The following is a 22,196-nucleotide window of genomic DNA, read 5'->3' as shown; positions in this document are numbered from 1 at the left end:
GTGAGGGGGGAGAGGGAGAGAGAGGGGGAGAGAGAGGAAGAGAGAGGGAGGGGAGAGAGAGAGGGAGAAATATAAAGAGAGAGGGAGAAATGTGCTCCTATCCAGTGAAAAGTTAGGGGAGGAGTTTTAGTACTTCCTCACTGACAGAGCTGCTGTCAGGGATAGTTTTGCTCACTCACACACACACACTCTCTCACACACTCTCTCACACAAACACACTCCTTTTCTCTCCCCCTCTCTTTCACACACACCACACTCTGTCTTCACTGCGATACCTTCACTCCTACACAGAAAGGGAAAATGACTGTTGCATTGGAAGCAGCTGAGTGCTACACCTCGGCCAGTCAGCTGTGAGCACACACACACACACACACTGTCAGTCACTCACGCACAGATACACACTTTTCCAGTCTGATGAGGAACGAAGCGACAGGAGAGAGCAGGGAGGACAGAGGTAAGAAAAACTTTGTCTGAAAGTCCACTCTGTGTTTCTCTCGCTCTTTCTCTCTCATCTTCTATCTGTTGTTCTCAGACTTCATGTACTCTACCCCTCTTTTCCAATACTTTCTACCTTTTATTTCCACTTCTCTGTTTGTGTGTTTTGAGACACGTTTTTCACGTTATTCAAATTTGCTGACAGAACATACACCCTCTATCTCTATGTGTCTGTTTATCTTTCTTTTAAGATACTACCTAGTCAGAGAAATGCAATAAAAATATAAATGCAAGGTAATAGCAGGTCAATAGACCATCATTTACTGTGTTGTTGTTGTTGAGTGTGTGTGTGTGTGTGTCTGTATTGTGTATTAGCAGTTTGAATTTGCCAGCGTGCTCTAGTAAGTGAATCTTCCTGCAGCTCTTAGTGAGTAGTGAGTGTGTGTTGCCAGCAGGTTTAAGCTAAACTTAGAGTCCACAACACCCAGTCTCATGTTACGGTCCTCTCTGCCCATGCTCCCTTGCTCTGACAAACACACATCCCACATCTCTAACACCCATATACACACAAACACACACACGCACACACAAACTTCTGTGAACTGTTGACAGTGTGACATTTCCACAGCAGCACACAAGCCACAATGCAGACATGAAGATGTTAGAAGAGAACTACGTTCCAACTCCACCGTGTGGTCGGCCATGTTTAAAACCCCTTCTGTGTTGTCGTCCCCACGACGACTGACTCCAGAACAGGGTAGAGCACACTGATCGTGGTTCCTGTGATGTCCCTCCTCCTCACTGATTAGAGCTGTCGTGGTCGGACGGATGGTTGGTTTAATGCAGCAGAGCATCCACGGTTGGATGCACAATAGCTGTTGGAAACACGACTTTGGGGCTGTGGCCCACCAAGGTGTTCCAGTCCTGGGCTTGAGGACGTTGTGACTTGTACAGTACCGTAATCAGATTACAATCCAACTCCACAGCAGTGTTGACCCTGTCGGTATGCTGGTCTACAGTATTCTGTTAGGATAGAGCTGATAGTGTTTTCTATGAGTCTGGTAGGTGAGATTGTCTGGGGTGTGTTTATATATAGCAGTCTGGAAATGAGGCTGGGTGAGTAGGAACACAGACAGGGTTTCCAGGCTGTCACTGCACAGGGTTTATTAGATTGGGAATAACTGGCCCTAGCTGCTGAACACAGTGGTGTTTCTCTCTCCTCTACTGTGTGAGCGTGTGTGTGTGTGTGCGTGCACGCATGTGTGTTTAAAGATATGCGTATGTCTGATGGGTAATGGGTGATGTGTGTGTGTGTGTGTGTGTACGTGTGATTGCTTGTTTGTGTTTTTAAACGTGTGTGCAGAAGCGCTTGCCTGTGTGTTTATAAGTGTGTCCGTTTTTGTTTTGTTTGTGTGTGTGTTTGTGTGTGTGTGTGTCTGTGTCCCCAGTGAATCATTGGTAAATAGTGCGAGTTTGTGTTCTGACACGCCTTGGAGCTGTTTACAACTGTCGGTCTAACAAGACTCTGACTGATTGAATCATCATGGCTAGACTAGTGTGATATCTCACCAGCAACATTTGGCGACAGGGTTGACCATGAGATACAGGGGCCAGGCTCTCTCCCCACGCTTCAGAAGAGAAAAACATTGGATGACGGAAAGAGAGAGAGAGATAGGATTATTTTTGCTCACAGCCTTGTGTTTGCGTAGATCTGATGGGTTATTGATTAGTTATGCCTCAAGACTGACTGGTCTGGTTTAGATGCAACATCAGGGGTATGTAGTGGAGGATTTTGACAGGTTGACCTCATTCTCAACACCAGTGTTAAGGGTGACCGGTTCAGCGGGGTCAAACTGGAACTCAAATCCCACGCACTGAACCTCGCTCAGAAGGAATTTTACTCCCCTCCCCCCACCTCCCATCCAATGAAAAGCTTCCAAAAGTCTCAACTCTCTTCAGACTCCCCTGCCTCAGCACTGACGCAGTCACCATGAGAACCGTGGAGGGTGAAGGAACCCTTTCTGATTCTGAAGAGGTCAGTCCTTAAACTCTGGTCTGAGACCAGTCCTTCAGTTAAGGCCATCAGCTGAATGCAGGGGTAAGTTCTAACCATGGTGATCTTGTGGGCAGCACCCATGTGGCATTATCTTACAGTGGATCAGCACTGCTCTGGTTCAGTGAGGACTGAGATGACACTGGCACGCGCACATACACACACACACACACACACACCATCAGACACATTACAAACTGCCGGGTTCTACACACTCTTGGAGATCTATACAGACACAAAACCCACACAGGCTTGCCCACACACACATACCATTAGCAGAGTGCTTTGTGTATTCATGGACTGGGCAGCAACTGGAGAGAGAGAGAGAGAGAGAGAGAGAGAGGGTGAGAGAGAGAGGGAGGGAAACAGAGGACAAGGATTTACAGAAAGAGGGAACGGAAAGCAAGTCAGAGAGTCAGCAACAATCAAAGCAAGATAAAGACAGCTTACAGAAAGAGAGAGAGAGAGACAGAGAGAAGGAGAGGGTTGAAAGTACCGGACATAAAGAAGTCAAAGTGAGGGCAGGGAAAGCGAAATCAGGAAGAGAGGAGGAAGGAAAGCAAGGGGTCGGAGAGGAAGAGGGGGAAGTGAGAGAAAAGGAGATAGAGAGAGAGAGAGAAAGAGCGAGAGAGAGAAGGAGACATAGAGAGAGACATAGAGAGAGAGAAAGAGAGAGAGAAAGAGCGAAAGACAGAGAAAGAGCGAGGGAGACAGAGAGAGCGATCGAGGTATCCAGACGAGTTGATGGGATGGCACTGCTCTCTGGGAGCTGGGGAGCGCTGGCCAGCATGGCGTGTTGTTGTCGTCGACGTCTCCTCTTCTCCTCCTCCTGCTGCCACCGGCTCATCACCCCCTGCCTCTGCTTCACAGGTTGGTCCCACCCTGCCCTGTGGTTCTCCACCACACCCCTGCCATGAGAAGGACCTGCACACACACTCACACACGCACGCACACACACACACACGTCTGTATATCAGTGAGGCATGGGCAACAGAAACAGCCACGAAGGTAACCGGCATGGTCGTGTCCTTGTTCTGTACTCTAGGTTTGCTTGTCTGTGCTCTGTTCCACGCTGTCAGTGCTAACAGTAGCTCGGTGTGGCATGGCGTTGTCTCAGTGGGTCCTCTGCACTGTGCTGTGTCGTGGTGTACTGTACTGGACTGTCGATGTATGCGAATGTATCGTGGCTTTGTGTCGTGTATAAATAAACCTCTGTTTGTTTGGTATACAGTCTCATCCTGCAGAGGTGGCACGAATGAGACACTGTTGTCTACCGTCCAATCGGTAATTGACGTCCCGATGACCGTCGGGTCATGAAGGCTTCATTCTGACTGAACCAGTCTGGCTGTGCTGTTGTCCGACCGTTGTTGTCCGACTGTTGTCGTCTGACTGTGCTGTCTGAAGCCTGCAGAGGCAGGGGGAAGGAGTTGTGTGTGTGTGTGTGTGTGGGGGGGGGGGTGTTGGCTGATTTCAGACTAGCTGTGTGTTTGTCAGGGCTGTGTTTCGTCTGGCATGTGCTTCAAGTCAGCGCGTCCCACGTCCGCCCACCCCCAGCTAACTATGTCACTGTCCCAGTCCCTGCTCTCATTGTGTATACTGTACAAGCTCACTCCCCCCCCCCCCCCCCCCTTACCCTGAACTGACCTCTCACACTTAGTTAGTATTCCCATTTCTTAGAATGAATTGAAGAACCTGTATGGAAGGCAGAGGCCTGTTTATGTTATTTGTTTGTCTTCCCAAGTACTTTCAGGTGTGTGTGTGTTTGTGTTTGTTTCGGGGGGGACGGGGTTCAGGAGGGAAGTCATAAAAAATGTGTAAGATTTGCCCACGACCATGTTTGGTGGTGTGCAACGCTAATTTCCTTCCCCCCTTCCTGACAGACATTTCTCCCGCTGAGCTGGATGCTCTCTGGAGGGAACCCCCGTACACGCTCGCAGGAGCCAATGATCACTTCCCAGGAAATGACCTCATGGCACAAGGTAAAGTGTACAGCAGTGAAATGATTGGGCCCTGCTGAAAGGGTTCATTTCAACAGGATGCGCTGCTAAATCACTCATTTTGTCGCGGCCCACACAACACAAACAAGCTCAATCGAAGCGAGAAGTTTCAGCGTCGCTGCCGTGCCATTGGTCACAGATTGAGGAAGTGTTTGGGACATCCTCTCAAGCACAATGGACCCGGGTTCCCGGAGAAGACCGCGGACGACCGCAGACCAAACGCCTCCGCCACGCCACAAGAGCAGGCCATGATGGAGATATTTTTAGATGCGGAACCCGGTCAGACTACGGATCCTGTTTATGTACTGGAACGAGCATGTGTTCATTGAAGAACAACAAAGCACAGATACAGTTTATAGTCACTTAAGAGCCCTATGTAAAGCCCTGTACATTTACATTTTTCTCTTATCCAGAGCGACTTACAGTAAGTAAGGGACATTCCCCCCAAAGCAAGTAGGGTGAAGTGCCTTGCCCAAGGACACAACGTCAATTGACATGGCCGGGAATCGAACTGGCAACCTTCAGATTACTAGCCCGACTCCCTCACCGCTCAGCCATCTGACTCCCCAGATGGGGCCCCTGTAATGCCCCACAGCTTACAATTCATTGGTCGTGACCTCCGCAGTCTCCAGCACAGTGTCAGATGAAGACCTCAGGGTCGATACTACTGCCTGGTGTTTTGATCAAGGAGGCCACAGCTGGAAGGTGACTCAGAGTTCTTTCCTGCATATTGATCCCCAGAACAGAAACCCTGCGTCGGTTTGTTGGGAGAGGATCCGCTCTTCAGACGCTTTACAACCTCCTATAAATCCTTGTTTCTTTTTCCAGCCACAGCCCAGTTCTTAAGCTGTGGCGATGTACAATTTGGCCTTAATACAGCATTTGGGAAACTTTGGCTTACAGAGCACAAGCCAGGAACCCTGCCCCCCCCCCTCGCTCTCCACCGATAAAAATCCCTGATCTTTGTTTCCACTACTCGGGGTATACCCACTGACTGAAAGAGCTAATCCAAGGTCAGCTAAACATTCGTTTCCTGTTTCCTGTCTCCAGGGTCAGGGGAGGAGTCTGAGGGTCCGGGAGCGGAGTCAGGAGAAGGAGGGGAGGAGTCTCAGAGCTACTGGAAGAGGAAGGAAGCCTTCGCCAGAGGAAGCACCGTGTCGCTGGCGGTGGGAGAGAGGTTCTCCTCAGGTAGGTCCACCCTCAGCTTAATGTTGCCTTGTTTCAGAATATGAGGCTCGCTGTATGAGTCAGTGTTCAGGGCTATTTGCATCCCCACTGTCTTGGCTATAAGGATATTACTTATTCTACTTGAACGACTTTAGATGAGAGGTTAGCAGAAAGGAGAAGGAGTTGATTTTAAGGGAGGCATATTTTACATACAGATATGCATAGATATGAAGAAAGGTGGGATAATAGTTCTGGAGCACACTGCGACATTCAGGCTTCATATGTACTGACATTTCAATAAGTATTTTTATTTTGCCAACACAGTACCTTCACCACTCTTCCTCAGAACTCTGAGTGCCTCTCTTTCTAATGGAGGTAAAGAGATCCACTCAGAGCCCTATTAGCTGTATTAGACTGTCTAGACTCAGACCCACTCAGCACCTCAGCAGAAACATGAGCTCACTTAGAGCATCTTAGAAGTTATATAGTGCTTACATGCCTTTTAAGTTATACAGTGTTTTCCCTTTTGAAGATTTTCATTTTAATATTGTGTCTGGTGTTTAACTGTGTCAGTGTTTCAGCGAGTGTTAGCAAAGTATGCTAACCTCTCAAAATAGATAATAGTCACAATTTCTAGGACTTGATGATAAGATGCTTTTCCATTTACATGACACACAATTAGATAAATTATACCGTAGATGGCTTGAATCCAAGTCGCAAAGTAACTGAACAAATTAGTCCTAATTAATGAAGTGACTGTTTATCCGGCAGCCACAGGGACACTGTGAGTTTATGGCCAGTGATGTAATGGTGACTGAAAAACAATGGTAATTGTACTGTTGCTAATAACAAACTCAGGGTATGGATACTGAAAAATGTTCTGCGTTCTGTAAGTGCTATGCTAAGGACGAGATTTGGTGTGCCCTGAGAGTGTGTTCAGTGCATCGTTTACTGTCCTGTGAGTGTGTTTAGTAACGAGAGGCGTGTGTTCGCACCACCCTCCTCTGGCGTGCAGACGTGGTGTTGGTGTTCAGTGGGAGGAGGAGGGCCAGCGCAGTACCTGACGCTGACCTACAGGAGGCGCTGCGCACCAGACTCAGAGTGGTGGAGAGCAACAGCCAGGATGTCATCCAACTCTTCAAGGTCAGTCAGTCAGTCAGGCCCCATCTCAAAGTCAACCTCACACGTTCAGCCTCTGTCCCTTACAAAACATTCAAAGCCCATTTCTTGTTATCTTCCCCTCTTCCTCTTCTCCTTTCTCTTGTGCTCCTCCATCCTGCTCCCCCTCTCCTCTCTGCAGGACCTGTCGGCTCGCCTGCTGTCCGTCCACGCTGAGAAGGACAGCTTTGTGATCACCTTTAAGACTGTGGAGGAGATATGGAAGTTCTCCACCTACCTGGCTCTGGGTATGTCTGGAAGATTCCGTACGCTACAGTCTCTTTGGTTCGGAGTGTGTGTGGGGGAGGGGAGGGGGGGTGGGCGATGACGACGACGACACACATTCAACAAAGAGGCTCTGAAACGTCTTCTAGGACATTCACATCCCTATCGGGGCCAAAGTTTCAGCTGGTGCCTTTCTCACAGTTCTTTCTCTCAGTTGCTGATCTCAGTCTCATCTGATGTCTTTCACACGTACCATTGTGTTTGTGTTCCAGGCTACGTGGCTCGCTGTCTGGAGAACTTCCTGTGTGACCAGTCCTTCTGGTTGGACCCGGAGCTGCTCAGCGATCTGGAGATCAACGTGAGCCTGAACGAGGAACACCTGGCCACCCTGTATCTGGGACTGCTCCTACAGGAGGGTAAGGAGAGACCGACCCTCCTAACACCTCCCGACCCACTTTGAAACATCTGAACATCTTCTGGAGATCTGATCATCATCTCAACACCGTTTGGACACGTTGTGAAGAGCCGATGTACACATATCAAGAACACCTTATGAACATCATTTTTATTAACACTGTATGAAATAGACAGTGAACACATTTGGAACACACTCTTCAGATCGTCTTATGGAGCGAACGCACTGTAATGGTAACAAGATGCTAACAGATGCACTGAGAAGCCTGTGCAGTAGCTAAACGTTTGCTCCTGTTACCTTTATTACTCCTCCAGCTGCTGGTGAGCTGTATATGACTTTACACAGTCATTACTAAGTCTATCGACATTCGCTCCTCTTTAGTCTATTGATTGGCTTGAGGAGCATTCTTAACGTGGTTATGTTCTCTTCAAGCATAATGCCTCAGGGAAAGTCACAATAGGACTGCCATGTTAGCAAATAGCACTCAGAATTGCATTAAGTTAATGGGTAGGTTTGAGGGTCATTCATCATTGCATGTAGAGTTAATAAGGCTGCCATTGTTGCACGGATGCAGTTTATGACAGTCCCTCTAATCTTTTCAATGTGACCAGCAGACGTATTTTGCTTGAACTAAAGAAAATTAGATTTTGTTTTTCTCTCTTGAATCTACGAAAATGTCTGACTCTTTCAGGGAACAGTACAAACAACCCCCAGGTGATTGAAGCAATGCATACACTGTATAGAGCTTGTGACTTCTATCATACAGCACGGAATGTTCAAGATCTTTATCAAGAGCACAGTCAAACATGCGTACGTCTCTCCCTCTCTCTGTCCTTCTCTCTCTCTCTCTCCCCATCTCTCTCTCTGTATGTGTGTGTGTGCGCGCGCATGCTCGCGCGTGTACGCGCGCGCGCTCACTGCAGGCTCCTTCTTTGCCAAGGCTCTGTACGGCAGCAGTGAGAAGAGCGAGGAGGAGGAGGAGCTGGCGTTCGGGAGGAACGACCTCCTGATGGTGAGAGACACGGGGCAGGACAGCCTGTGGGAGGGAACCCTGCTGCCCGACGGCCGTCACGGCCTGGTGCCGGTCAGCGCCATGCAGCCTCTGCCATACCCCTTCTACCAGTGAGTCACCTCAGCTCCTCACACAAAACAATCATGGAATCATGGACGATGTTTCAAGGTTGAGCCCAACATGGACTCCTTCCAATTCGTTTTGCGTTCGAGGACACCGTTGCGGTGCTGTGGCTAGCCCCAGGCTCAACTGGAAGGGTAAACGGGAAAATGTCCGATGTATTCAGTGTTTTCCGTATGTGAAGTCGGTTTTATTTCACGTAGCTGACCTTTGACCTTGTTTTGGGTCAGCAGAGTGGCCATTTTTGTAGCTGTCAGTTGGCGTGGTGTGTGAGGTGTACTTCCTGTTTGTGAAGGTGGTTCCTGAGGAAGTTCCCTGGCTGTGCTGGCGGCTCGGCAAGCGACAGAGGACAGCTCCCCCACCCCATAGGTCAGTAAAGCTGCTTCATGTTAGTTGGATAGTTGTTTGATAGTCAGGCTAAACTAGTATACACATCAACCAAATGTATGATTGCATGCAAAATCCTAGATGATTTGAAAATGGAGTTTTAAGGAGCATCAAAACAGTAGTTTGGTTAACGTTGGGATTCTAACATTTACATTTAGTCATTTAGCAGACGCTCTTATCCAGAGCGACTTACAGTAAGTACAGGGACATTCCCCCCGAGGCAAGTAGGGTGAAGTGCCTTGCCCAAGGACACAACGTCATTTGACATGGCCAGGAATCGAACTGGCAACCTTCAGATTACTAGCCCGATTCCCTAACCGCTCAGCCACCTGACTCCCATGTACGAGAAGGTGTTTGCATGTGTCCACGTACCAACAGCTAAACACGTCACAACACGGCATCAACCATTCCAGAGCTCAAGACTCCGTACAGTATCTCCTGCCACCTTTCAGTCTCCCATTGCTGTTGTGTGTCCAGCAACACACGCGTGTGTCATGTGTATCCAGTGACAGGTGTGTGTGTGGCGGTGGAGGACCACAGCCCCGTGTGCGGGGAGGACCTGCAGCTGAGCCGGGGGGACAGGGTGGAGGTCCAGGGCCTGCTCCTCAGAGGACTGGACATGTTCGTAGGAACCAATTCCTCCACCGGACGCTTCGGCTTCGTCCGCCAGGCCCACGTCCAGCCTCTCGACACCAAACCACTGTAAGATGGACGGGGAGGAGTCTGTGTGTGTGTGCGTGTGTGTGTGTGTGCACGCGCCTTTGTGTGTGTGTGTGTGTGTGTGTGTGTATATTATATGAACTATTTGTTTGTGTTTCACATGATAAATGGGATTTTCCTTCTGACTCACTTATTTTTGATTTATAAACGATCTCACCAAGTCAAACGTCAAAGACACAAGGTTTGCCTCATGCTCCATGACGTATGTACTGCAATATAAAGTAATACAATAATACTTGAGCCTTTTGATACAGTTTAGTAATGAGGTCAATGACGAGGCCTATTATAAAACTTGTTTATACCCCTCCAGCTGTCTATTCCAGGAAATATGTTCTCTGCACTAATGTGATATTTATCTGTTTCGCTGACCTCTACAGGATTCTCTTTATCTGTGAGCGACAGTGAAGGGCAAGGGTCGGGCCAGTGTGTGTGTGTGTGTGTGTGAAGGAATGTGTGTGTGTGTGTTTGTTTAATGTGTGTGTGCATTGGTTCTTGTGTATTCGTTTGTGCGTGTGTTACTGTGTGTTTGCCTGCATTCGTGCGTGTGCGTGAGCTGACGACTCTGAAATGAGAGTCACATGGCTGATAATGCGCCCTTTGTGTGGCTCCGACAGAGATGGACAATTGGTGTTTCTGACGGAGGAGGAGAGGGCAGGCCTGGCCTTGGTGAACCCCTTCAGCACGGAGCCCAGCGACAGGAGCCTGCTGGACAGACTCTTCTCCTCAGACATCAGCACTGTCTACCGGCTGGGTAGCGCAAACACAACACTAGCTCAGCTGTTTAACTAGCTTCAATTCTTCCATTTCTTGATATTTCCTGTGTACTTCCTGTGTGTTTGTGTCGACATGGTCTCGTTTCATTTTATGGAGCGTGAGAAAAACAAGGTTTTGCCTGTTTAATTTTATTGTCTTTTTTTAGATAGATTGGATGAATCGGACTTTACGTATATCCGGAACCAACCAAAACAAGGTATGTCTGTCCCCTAAACATGGTCACTATGCGTGGAACCCACACATATTAAGGACTTTCACCACCTTCATCTCTGTCCCGCTTTTCTCCAGACCCCAAGACCCCCACCAGCACTCGCCAGAGCCTCATCTCAGAGAAGAGTGGGGGCACCCCCCCCTACCACTCCTCCCCAAGGGCCTCTGTCTCTCAGCCCTCCCCCCGACCTTCCCCCCGACCCTCCCTCCATCAGTCCCAGAACCCGGTGGGCCGCGATGGCGAGCTGCTGTCGTTCAGTCTGGAGGACACCTTCAGGGAGTTGGACGTGTTTCAAGACAACCCTCCACTCTTCCTGGAGGACGCCAGCTGGGAGGGGGATGAGGGCGAGCTCTGTGACCCCACGCTGACCCTGCTGAACCACAGTAACTTCCAGGTCAGAGTTCAACCGTAGAAAATAAGAGTCCTTCCGTTCATCCATCCAACCAAACCACCATCCATCCATCCATCTATATATCCATAAAACCCACCATCCAGTCATCCAACCTTTCATTGATAGACTGATCCGCCCATCCACCTATTCATCCATCCATCCAACCTACCATCCATCCAATCCTCCATTTCTAGAGTCATCCATTTATTCCTCCCCATTCCTGCCTTCATTCCCGCCTCCAGGAGAGCTTCCTGCCACTGTATGACCTCCAGTGCTCCTTCCTGGGGGAGATGTTCGGAGGGCAGAGTGAGGAGGATCTACTGGGTCACCTGGAGGGTGCCAGGGAAGCTGCCAAGCGGGCAGGGATGCACTGGGCACACCGCCGGGCATGCTTCCTCCTGGGCAGGCTCAGCGCCAAGAAGCTCAAGTACTCCCAGGTCGAGAGGAACTCTTAAACACACACAGATATTCTCACACATACACATACTAGGGTTAACGATGATGAGGTTTCCCTCCAAATACTTGCTGGTTTCTCTTTGACGTGTGTTTTCATGTTGTTTTTGTTTTTTGTTTTTTTTGTCACGCCAGGCCCGTGTGTACTACGAGGAGTCTCTGAATGTGCGTGTGGACGGCTTCTCTGACCTCCCGCTCCTCACCGCTCTGTACACCAACCTGACCTCGGTCTACCTGAAGCAACGCATGACAGACAAGCTGCCCCAGACCCTGGAGAGGGCCAGCGCCCTGCTGCTCTGCCTCCCCAGCCACAGCTTCACCTCCCTGGACGAGTTCGAACTGCTCTGCCTGCTGCTGAGGAGGGCGGTGGTGGAGGGCGACAAGCACCTGGAGGCGCGGGTCTGCTACCTGACGGCCAGCCTCTTCCTGCTCCTGGGAAAGAGCGAGGACGCCCTGGCCTTCGTGGAGCGCCTGCAGTTCCTCACCGTCACCCTGTCGGTGGAGGAGGGGCGCCCCATCGCCCCGCTGGACCTCAACTGGCTCCTCTGCCGCCTCTACAACCGGAAGTACATGCCCTACCTGGCCCTGGCCTCACTCAGCCTGGACACCAGGCAGGACCACTCTCTCCAGGAGGCCTTCCAGCGGATCCAGCTGTTCGTCAGGAACTCGGTCCGGCTCAACCCTCGCTGGAGGGAGGGAACGTCCCTCCTCCCGGCCCAGATCGTGGTGTACCTCCAGCAGGCCCTGGCCCTGGCCGAGCAGGGCTCGGATCTGAAGACCCAGAGGGACCTGTGCCTGGGCCTGGCCTGCGTCTACCAGCAGTACGGGGCCCTGGAGCGGGCTCTGCCCTGCGCCCAGCGGGCTGTGGCGGCCGGGGCCTCCATCAACGAGGAGGAGGGCTTCCAGGCCTCGGTGCTGCTGGGCTGGCTGCTGGTGATGACGGGGAGGCCGGAGGGAGGCCTCCACACCCTGCGGCCCCTGCTGCTCTCCCTGCAGGTACTGGAGAGGCACTTCAACACACCTCTCTTTCCATACCGTAGTAAAGATATATATCAAAAACACACAATGTATATCTTTGCACCAGCTTTGAAGACTTTTTGTTCAAATTGGATCAAAATTGAACACATTATGGAACACTATTATTGAACAATGACACCCAGTGATGATCAATCCCTCCATACATCCATCCACATCAACCACCATCCATCCATTCATCCATCCATCCATCCATCAGTCCCTTCATTCCAATCGTCATCCGTGTACACCTTCCTTCACACCCTGCTGTTGTTGTCTCTGCAGGGCACAGACAGCCCCACCCAGAGGGGTGTGATCCACAACCTGCTGGCTCTGTGTCTGCGGAGGCAGGGTTGCGTCCGCGAGGCCGGCCACCACCTCCACTGCGCCCTGCGGATCTCCCAGGAGAGTGGCAACCAGAGGAACCAGGCCCTCGCCCTGGCCAACCTGGGATGCCTGGCCCTGGGGGCGGGCGCACCAGCTGTGGCAGAGCGCTTCCTCGTCAGGTCCGCTCATTCAAACCCTGAACACGTAACGGGACCACATGCCTAACCCTGATCCTGAATGACATTAACCCTAACCGTGACCATGCACCCACCTCTGACCATGACCATGACCATGACCATGACCATGACCCTGACCATGACCCTGACCATGACCCTAACCCTGACCCCACCCCCGACCATGACCCTGACCATGTCTCTGTGCTGCAGGTCCCTGAGTCTGTTCCTGGAGATCTGGGAGAGCCCCACGGACGAGGAGCACGTGCAGACCTACCTGTGGCTGGGGCGGAGCTACAAGGACAGGGGGCGGAGCCAGAACGTCAGGCTCTGCTATGAGATGGGCCTCCTCATCGCCCTGCAAGCTAGGAACCTGCACAGTGAGCTTGAAGTTTGGTTCATTAACTTTGGTTCCTTCGTTTATTCAGGGTGGGCCAGAGTTTGCTAGACCCCTGACATTTGCAATTCATGAGCAGGAGAGGATACAATACAAAACAAACAATTCAGTCAGTCAGAGTGAGACTGCACAAATGCAGAACACTGCAGTGGAATTGAGATGGCCAGAGTGGAAGATCATTTGTCGAACGTTCGCAGGTTCAAATTCCCACCTGTATGTCACTTTGGATCAAATTATCTGCTAAATGATCATATGACATAGTACTTTAGAGTAAGGTTTAGTCACCTGGTCCTGTGATAGCTCCTCTGTTTGACCTTGTCTCTCCTGTCCCGTGAAGGTCAGATGGTGGTGTCTAAGACGTTGAGTCGCCTGTACGCAGACCTGCTGCTGTACGGCCAGAGCATCATCTACTACGAGCACTGTGTGAGCGTGTCCAGGGAACTGAAGGACAAGAGGCTGGAGGGGGAGTACCTGGAGATCCTCAGCAGCCTGTACCTCACGCTCAACACAGAGAAGTCAGTCACCTCTGGGACTGTGTCTGGGACTTTCAATCTCTCTCTCTCTCTCTCTCTCTCTCTCTCTCTCTCTCTCTCTCTCTCTCTCTCTCTCTCTCTCTCTCTCTCTCTCTCTCTCTCTCTCTGTCTCTCTCTCTCTCTCTCTCTGTCTCTCACTCTCTCTCTCTCTCTCTCTCTCTGTCTCTCTCTCTCTCTCTCTCTCTCTCTCTCTGTCTCTCTCTCTCTCTGTCTCTCACTCTCTCTCTCTCTCTCTCTCTCTCTCTCTCTGTCTCTCACTCTCTCTCTCTCTCTCTCTCTCTCTCTCTCTCTCTCTCTCTCTCTCTCTCTCTCTCTCTCTCTCTCTCTCTCTCTCTCTCTCTCTCTCCTGTCCTTAACAATAGGGTGTTCTTATCCTCCCTCTGTAAATCCCCCTCTCTCGGGCTTTAAATCACAACATCCCCCCCTGTTTGGCTCCGGGTGAGCCTGAGCCTGTGCGTGGGCTGACGTGAGTGGCTGACGTGAGTGGCTGACGTGAGTGGCGTGTGATTGCAGGTCATCCCGGAAGTCCCTGGACTGCTCCAAGCAGAGCCTGCGCATCTCCATCGACCTGGGGAAGAGGGAGGAGGAGTCAGAGACCTGGCTCCAGGTGGGCCGCATCTACTACCTGATCCACGAGGACGAGCTGGCCGACATGTACCTGCAGGTGAGGGGCGGGGCTAGGAGGGAGAGGGAAGAGGGGGACTGGGAGGGGGTCGGGGGGGGTGAGTGATTCGTAGGAAGAGGAGGACAGGAAGGGGTAGACCGAGGAATGAGGAGAGGGAGGCCAAGTGTGAATTGGAGGGAGAGAAAGAAAGATAGAAAGAAAGGGCTAGTAGGAGATTAGAAAAGAAGAAGGAATGATGATGACTATCACATTTATCAACTGTTACCTGATGACGATCATAGTAAGCACCATAGTCGGCACTATACCTACCCTTCAAAACAACTTGCTCATGCCATCATACATTCCTTATCTCCTCATGCCTTCATGGCATTATTGCAATCAATATACTCTTTATGGCTTTGACGATAAACAAAGCAATGAGTCGCTTCCAAAAACAAATCAAAGGTTGCACGTTGATCGTGGATTTGTTTGCTGGGTGATAATTGGTTGACAGGCAGCGGTGAAGACAGCGCTGAGGATGAACGACCCTCACTTCGCCATGAGCATCTACGAGGAGGCTGGAGACGTGTTCTTCAAAGGACACAGGAACAGGATGGCTTCCCTGCCCTTCTACAGGGTAACACTGGGGACAAACTGTACCTCCACTCTTACATTGGAATGGGCAATGTGATTACTTTATGCTGCTATTAAATGTATTTTTTTGCTGCTGTGTGTCCTATTGTGTGGCTGTTCTTATAAAAAATGTGTGTCGTATAAGCTACTGGATGCTTTAATTTCCGTAGGGATCAATTAAGTCAATATCTATCTATTTTTCACAACTATGGAAGGCTACTTGGTGAGACACAAGAGTTCACATGGCTTCCTGTTGTGTGTGTATGTGCGTGTGTGTGCATCTGTGTGTGTGCGTGCGTACGTGTGCAAAAGGATGGCAGTCTGCCGTTCGCCAGGAGCATCAGAGACGTCCAGTCTGAGTTCCGTCTGCTGAGTAAGCTGACAGAGCTGCTGAGCTGCCAGGGGGAACACGAGGAGGCCCTGCAGTACGCTGTCCTGGCTGTGGAGGTCAGCAGTCACACAGGTACCACCGGGAGGAGGTGGAGGAGGAGGGTGGGGAGGAGGAGGAGGTTGGGGAGGAGGAGGAGGAGGAGGGTGGGGAGGAGGAGGAGGGTGGGGAGGAGGAGGGGGAGGAGGGTGGGGAGGAGGAGGAGGGGGAGGAGGAGGAGGAGGGTGGGGAGGAGGAGGAGGGTGGGGAGGAGGAGGAGGAGGGTGGGGAGGAGGAGGAGGGTGGGGAGGAGGAGGAGGAGGAGAAGGGTGGGGAGGAGGAAGAGGGTGGGGGGATGAGGAAGATGTTGAAAGAGGAGAAGGAGGAGGACGAGGAGGGGAATAACGAGGAGGATGTCGATATTGAAGATGATCCTTATTATGTTCGTTCTGATCCTCATCGGCACGTTCTTATTATGATCATCATCATCATCATCATCCTCATCAAGATGATCCCCATAACAGAATACTCCACGTGTCTGACCTTAACCCGACCTTCACTCTGTTGAACGCTGAGTGTGTGAACCCCCCGTGGTTGTTCCTGCAGGTGTGTGTGTGAACGAGCGCGCCGCCTACCACCGCCTGGCCTCGGCCCACTACTCCCTCCAGCAGTACGAGCTGTCGGAGAACTACTACCTCAAGTCCCTGTCCCTCTGTCCCCCCATCCTGCAGCACTCCAGCGAGGCCCGCTACTACACCAAGCTCTACTGCAGGCTGGGAGACCTGACCATGTACAAACTCAAGGTAAAACAAACAGACAGGAACAAAGAAATCCACCGTTTTTCCACAAACATTCGTTCCTAAGGGTGGTATGGCGTGAGAATGTGCCTGTTTACAGTTCGACCTCAGAGAGGTGTGTGCATGTACACACACACAAAACACGCGCACACACTTTAGATACGCCAAGCTCCCCTCGGACGTCAGAGGAGAGCCAGAAAGTCATAACTCAATACATGCCTTGTTTATCTCTAACCTCCACGCCCTCTCTCTGCTCCCGTCAGGATGCTCATGACGCGGTGGGGTATTTCCAGCTAGCCCTGGCCGCTGCTCTGGAGGACCAGGAAAGCCCCCAGGCTCTGTACGTGATCTGCATGAAGCTGGCAGAGATCTATGCAAACCACATGCCGGACGCCCAGCTCTGCCAGGCCTACAGGGAGCGGGCCCGGAGCCTGAGGAGACAGCTGTCTGGACAGGGGGACTCCGAGAGCAGAGAGGGGGGCGAGGGAGGGGTGGAGGGGGGAGGCGAGGGGGAGGTGGAGGGGGGGGGTGGAGGACGCGCGCGCGGAGGGGGGAGACACGGGGAGGCGTCAGGCGGAGACCGAACGCGCGGAGGAAACGGACCTTTGTTACACAAGGAGCACAAGACAAAAGCACGTAGCGTCGAAGGCGGGGACGCCACCCGCAGACAGCCGTCGCACCGAGACGGGGGCAGGACGCCCGGACAGCCGTGACACGGACGGAGAACGCAGGGAGACCGGTCACGCTGGCGCGGAGACAAGGCGCACGGAGAACCGCGTGGAAGACGCCGAAACCGAACGCGAGTGGAACGGCAGGTCGGAAACAGATACAGAGGCAGCAGCGGAACACCCGGAGAACCTCCGCCCTGACGCAGAACCAGAGGCAGGAGCACGACACGAGGAGAACAATCGCACAGGAACCGAGATGGGGAGCGAGAACCCTGGGACTGGCACCGAGACAGAGGCAGGGCACACAGCTACACACTTCACAGAAGCGAAGACCAACCCCACAAGGAAAGAGACTGACAACGGGTGTGATGACTCCGACCATGCTAATACCACCAGAGCTAACCCTGTGAAGAGGTTAGAGGAAGACTCTGAGCTCCATATGAGACGCTCAGAAACTACCGAGGAGACAAACGACGAGGGTCACAGTCAAGTGGATCCTGACAAAGACCTGGACCCGGGCCACGTGAATGCGGGTGAGTCAGACTAAGTGACACTGGCAACTCTATTGAACACAAGATAGGGCTGGAGCAAACCGTGAGAGCACTGTAGATAATGACCACATTATACCAATGACCACACGCGTAGCAGGATACCGTATGTGGAGATAGAACTGAAGATAGAGTGCTCTCTGATTGACTCAGCGCCTGTTTTTTCTGCCACAAAACAAAAGAATGAGGGCAGAAAACGGACAAAAAATATACAAACATGTTGTTGATGTTGTTATATGCACAAGCTTTTCTATATACAGTCTCTGTATATTACAGAGAACATCCCATTTGTAAAATACTGTAGGTTTTTGTAAATATGCTTTTGTAATTCAATAAAATGACTTAAAATACAATACGATTAAGCAGTCAATAACTCATTCACTGAATATGTGATCGTCATCTCCTGGAATATTATGTGAAGTATTTACCAGCAGAGGTGTCTGCACGGAATACTGTGTGCCGTTTCAGATGAAAAGACCCAGAGCTGCCAGTGGGGGGCGGCATGACCCAACAGTCTCTCACATCGACGTCACACTCAGCTGCTGCAGTCACTAGTAAGAAAACAAAGAGACAGAAAATGAAAGACAAAGACTGAGTGAAAACAAGACAGACAGAGAGAGTGAGAGAGAGAGAGAGAGAGAGAGAGAGAGAGGGAGAGAGAGAGAGAGAGAGAGAGAGAGAGAGAGAAGATGAAAAAAGGAGGCCGAAAGTGAGAATAGAAAAGGAAAGGCACAGTGAGAGAGAGCAAAGAGAGTGTGTGTGTGTGTGTGTGTGTGTGTAACAGAGAGAGAGACAGAGACGGATAGAGAGAAAAAGAGAAAGCGCGGGAAAGAGAAAGGTTGTTGGTTTTCCAATAAAAGCCCTTGGGCTTGGTCCAGGCACAGCAGATGGAAACTGGCCTCTAAGATCCATTCTGGACCCAGGACCACCTCGTCCATCCAGCTATCATCTCCATATGTTACTTTAACTCCTTCTATGACAGTGCCCCTTTCCCACCTCTAAACACGGGTGAACGCAATTGAAATTAGGTTACACATTCAACTACATACAAAAGGGATGGACAAAAAGGATGGATATGGATGACTTTGATTTCTAAAGGACTCGCAAAAATAGGAGGGACCGGTCTTAATGATTGAGCACACAATTGCCCCATAATGGCTCTTGATTGGCTGAACGTTGTACCCGTTGTCCAATTTCCGGTCTATATCTAGAGAAGTAAATACCCCTTGTTATTATTGCTTTGCAGACAGTTTGGCCTCACCGTAACTCGATAATGGCTTATGCAGTTATCAGAGGAGAGCATCAGACATCTCTTTGGCTGCGGTTGTAGAACATTCTCTCCCTAGGCGTGCTGCGTGCCTGCGGACGCAGCGAGCACGGTTGCCCTGGGTCCGAGACGTGTGGAGACCAGGCCAAATACAGAGAGAGAGGAGAGGCCTCCTCAGTCAGCACCGCAGCACTCCTTATCAGGGGATGTTTGCATACGATTAGCATGCGGCACGCCATCCCCGCTGGTTCTCTTCTCCAACCCCACCAGCACACTCGCAGGCTGGAAATGGGAATGATTTTGCCCTTTTGGAGAGCACTCCGGTGTTCTAAGTGACCTGCAGACACAGTCAATTGTGTTGGCCTGCCCACACATCGCTTTTAGTCTTGTGGCTCTGTAACGAGAGAGACAAAAAAAATGGGAAAAATAAGCCTCCATCATTATCATTGCCTTGACAACGAGATCTCCGGGCATCTCCAGGGCGACTTGTTGATGTGCCAGCCGACAGCCACCAGCCGTGCGCTGGTCGAGCTTTGCTGGAGGTGCCGTCAGGACAGCACACAGCAGAAATGCCAAAACGTTTCGCGTCGCAGTCGGGCCTCGCGGCGTGAGAAGCCTCTTTAGAAGTGTTGTCTTCTCTCCAAAGCGTTGGAGGACGTGGCTAGCATGGAGAGAGGGCGGTAGGAAAAAGGGGCACTTAGAGAACGGAAAAGCTCGACAGACACTTGAGACGTGGCGTGACGTTGGACGCTTGGTTGGTGGAAGAGGGCCGCTTGTGGCATGCAGAAACGCCTCCCGGCTTAGTCCTGACTGGTGTTTGAACACAGTCAACGCAGTGGAGAAGGTGCATGGGGGGGTGGGGGCTGTTATTTGAGGCAGGGACAAATGGCTCAAAGTGTTTGGATGCACAAGCACAAGGCACAGACACGCACACACGCACGCACACACACACACACACACAGTCTTCCCATCCTTCACAACTCTGCAGAGCTTTACTCGATTCAAATTCTCTCCTGCTTTTGACTTGAAGCTATTTAGAGAAGCCTCTGGCTCAAATAGAGTATTGTTCAGCATGTGAAATATATTAGCGGTCATGGATCAGATTAGATTTACCCACATTGTCTTGATGAAAAACATTGGATATAAAATTACATTAGGGGCATAATGGACTGTAACCCATTGGTCACGGCTTACTTTTCCTTATAGGTTTGGGTCCTGGGAATGAGATGTAGTTTGTTCTCTGTTCTGTTCTTCATCCATCCATCAATCTATCCATCCATTTGTTCATTCACTCATCTATCTATCCCGTTATCCATCCTTCCGTCGCTGCATCCCCCACCCGAACCCTGAACCCTTCTCTGCAGTCTCTATCATTTACTTGTAGGCCATTGTCCTTCACTGTCAAAGTAAATGAAGTGGGTAATCCCATCAGCTAAAGTTCCCCTACATTCTCTCTCTCTCTCTCTCTCTCTCTCTCTCTCTCTCTCTCTCTCTCTCTCTCTCTCTCTCTCTCTCTCTCTCTCTCTCTCTCTCTCTCTCTCTCTCGCTCTCACACACACGCACTCCCACATAGACAGACAGGCATACAGACAGATAGACAAACATCCAGTCAGAAAGACAGACAGACCGACGGACATGGGTGCATTTTCACATGTTGTCTTCCTGGGATCCCAACATTCTGTTTGTGTACCTTTTCCAGAGTCAAACCGTGATGACACGCGTCGCATGTGTTACCAGAGACAGGCAGACAACATGAACTGTGACTCCTGTTCCGGTTCCCTCTGTGAAGCTGTATCCCAGCGTACGAGCCCTGGTTGACCCACACTCCTCATCCAGACCTCAGCCAAGGCAAATACAGCCTCTCCATTGGTTAAACATCCGTGTTTGGTTATGACAGGTCTGTCATGACATCACTCTGGTCCTCCAGCAGGTCTGTTTATTATGATGACCCGGGACAGATGATGTGTGTGAAGCTCCAGAACATCTGCTCACTTCGGACGGCACTGAGGAATCATCGTTCTGATGAAAGGCTCTGGAAAAGTCTTATTGAGCTATGCTCTTTCTTTCTTTCTAACTTTTCTTCTTTCTACCTACCTTCCTTCTATTGTTTGGTTTGGTTGTCCATCTCTCTCTCTCTCTCTTGTAATGAAACGCAGGTGTTTCGGTCAAGCTTCTTTGCGTGATCTCTACTTACCCCCTCTCGTCTCCTGTCCTCGGCGTTGACATCCAGCATATGCGGATTGTAAACGTTGTCACCGGTGAAGTGTCACGTTGTGCACGGCTGTCAAGAGGATTGATAGCATGGCATGCGGTACATGAGGCACTGACAACTGTGTCACCCCCCCGTGCCATGGCACCATCAATAAATCTGGGCAACCAATAACTTTTCCATCTGGCTATTTTTGGGCATTACTTTCCTTATTATCTGCCAGATAAACCTTGCTGAATATGTCATGCTAACTGGAGTGTGTCCAGTGACCACATATACCCTAAAAAAGAAAAAAAAATGCTTCATGTTTGTGAGTCTGGTCAGAAAATAAGAACATTTAAATGCATTACCCATGGCAAACCTTTTGCAGTTGGCCCGCTACGTGTTTAGAATACCAACGCCTGTCTTCCATTTTACACACTGTGCTCTCTGAATGAAAAACATGCTTTTAGTCCAGCCGGACATTAAACAGAAAGAAAATACAATAATCAATGTGGAATATTTCTTCAATTAAATATCCATTTTCCCTCTGGCGGGTCCAGAGAAAGACTAGAATCTTCATCTCCTGAGTCACATGGTACGTTCATCGAGGTCGTCTCTCCACACAGTGTTCCAGTGTTCCTTTGTGTTCCTGTCTCCTTATTAGGCTTCAGTCTACTGGGCTGTGGAGATGGATCTTGGACTCCTGATGGATCAATCGTGTAAGCTTGAGAGAGAAAGAGCAAGTGACACAGCAGTCCTGGAGGTAGAGAGCTTGACAGGGCCACCCTGGTGGGAATGACACCAGTTGTCTTTGCTTCCTTCCTGTTCCATGTGGGGCTGGCATGGAGGACGAGGCCCAGCAGGCAGAGCCAGGGAGGGGCTCTTAGAACGTCTCTTCTCTGACTGCAGTCACACCATGTTCTTTGTCTAGCTCTGTTCATACACATACACACAATTGTCTTGATGTTCAGACTGCAAACTTCGAGAGAATGGTAGAAGTGCCAAGTTTACTGTTGTGGCTTGTTTTGCATACTTTTGTGAAGTAAATTATTTGTTTCTCTAGACCAATAAAGAAAAAGATGTTACATTCAACTTGTAACCACTCAGAACCAAGCACTAAATGTCCTCTCTCTGTTCAGCCCCGGCTATCAATCAAATA

General features: G+C 50.5%; 1 protein-coding gene across 7 annotated transcripts; it reads left to right on the top strand.

The window, feature by feature from the left end:
- Window positions 1-212: 212 nt before the first annotated feature.
- Window positions 213-20,665, top strand: sh3tc2 (SH3 domain and tetratricopeptide repeats 2). Of its 7 annotated transcripts, XR_010878043.1 has the most exons (24): window positions 2,931-3,358; window positions 4,369-4,467; window positions 5,536-5,673; window positions 6,668-6,795; window positions 6,953-7,058; window positions 7,308-7,451; window positions 8,374-8,572; window positions 8,878-8,951; window positions 9,476-9,671; window positions 10,304-10,440; window positions 10,609-10,659; window positions 10,752-11,068; window positions 11,308-11,502; window positions 11,654-12,514; window positions 12,818-13,038; window positions 13,246-13,412; window positions 13,767-13,944; window positions 14,476-14,626; window positions 15,081-15,203; window positions 15,512-15,662; window positions 16,173-16,369; window positions 16,627-17,564; window positions 18,048-18,133; window positions 20,546-20,665. XR_010878043.1 is itself a non-coding variant. In XM_067247477.1 (23 exons), exons 2-23 carry the CDS (start codon window positions 3,472-3,474, stop codon window positions 17,074-17,076), a joined length of 4,308 nt encoding a protein of 1,435 aa, XP_067103578.1. In that variant the 5' UTR covers window positions 439-454; window positions 3,359-3,471; the 3' UTR covers window positions 17,077-17,924. The 7 variants fall into 7 exon arrangements, 6 of the variants coding, with proteins under 6 accessions (XP_067103575.1, XP_067103578.1, XP_067103577.1 ...); XM_067247477.1 differs by lacking the exons at window positions 2,931-3,358; window positions 18,048-18,133; window positions 20,546-20,665 and adding exons at window positions 439-454; window positions 3,359-3,496 and having other exon boundaries at window positions 16,627-17,924; XM_067247476.1 differs by lacking the exons at window positions 2,931-3,358; window positions 18,048-18,133; window positions 20,546-20,665 and adding exons at window positions 686-729; window positions 3,359-3,496 and having other exon boundaries at window positions 16,627-17,924.
- Window positions 20,666-22,196: the final 1,531 nt, after the last annotated feature.

This window comes from Osmerus mordax, chromosome 12, assembly GCF_038355195.1.
Source record: "Osmerus mordax isolate fOsmMor3 chromosome 12, fOsmMor3.pri, whole genome shotgun sequence".
Classification (NCBI taxonomy): domain Eukaryota; kingdom Metazoa; phylum Chordata; class Actinopteri; order Osmeriformes; family Osmeridae; genus Osmerus; species Osmerus mordax.
The sequence above is the reverse complement of the archived record's forward strand: the minus strand, read 5'-3'. Positions and strand labels throughout refer to the sequence as shown.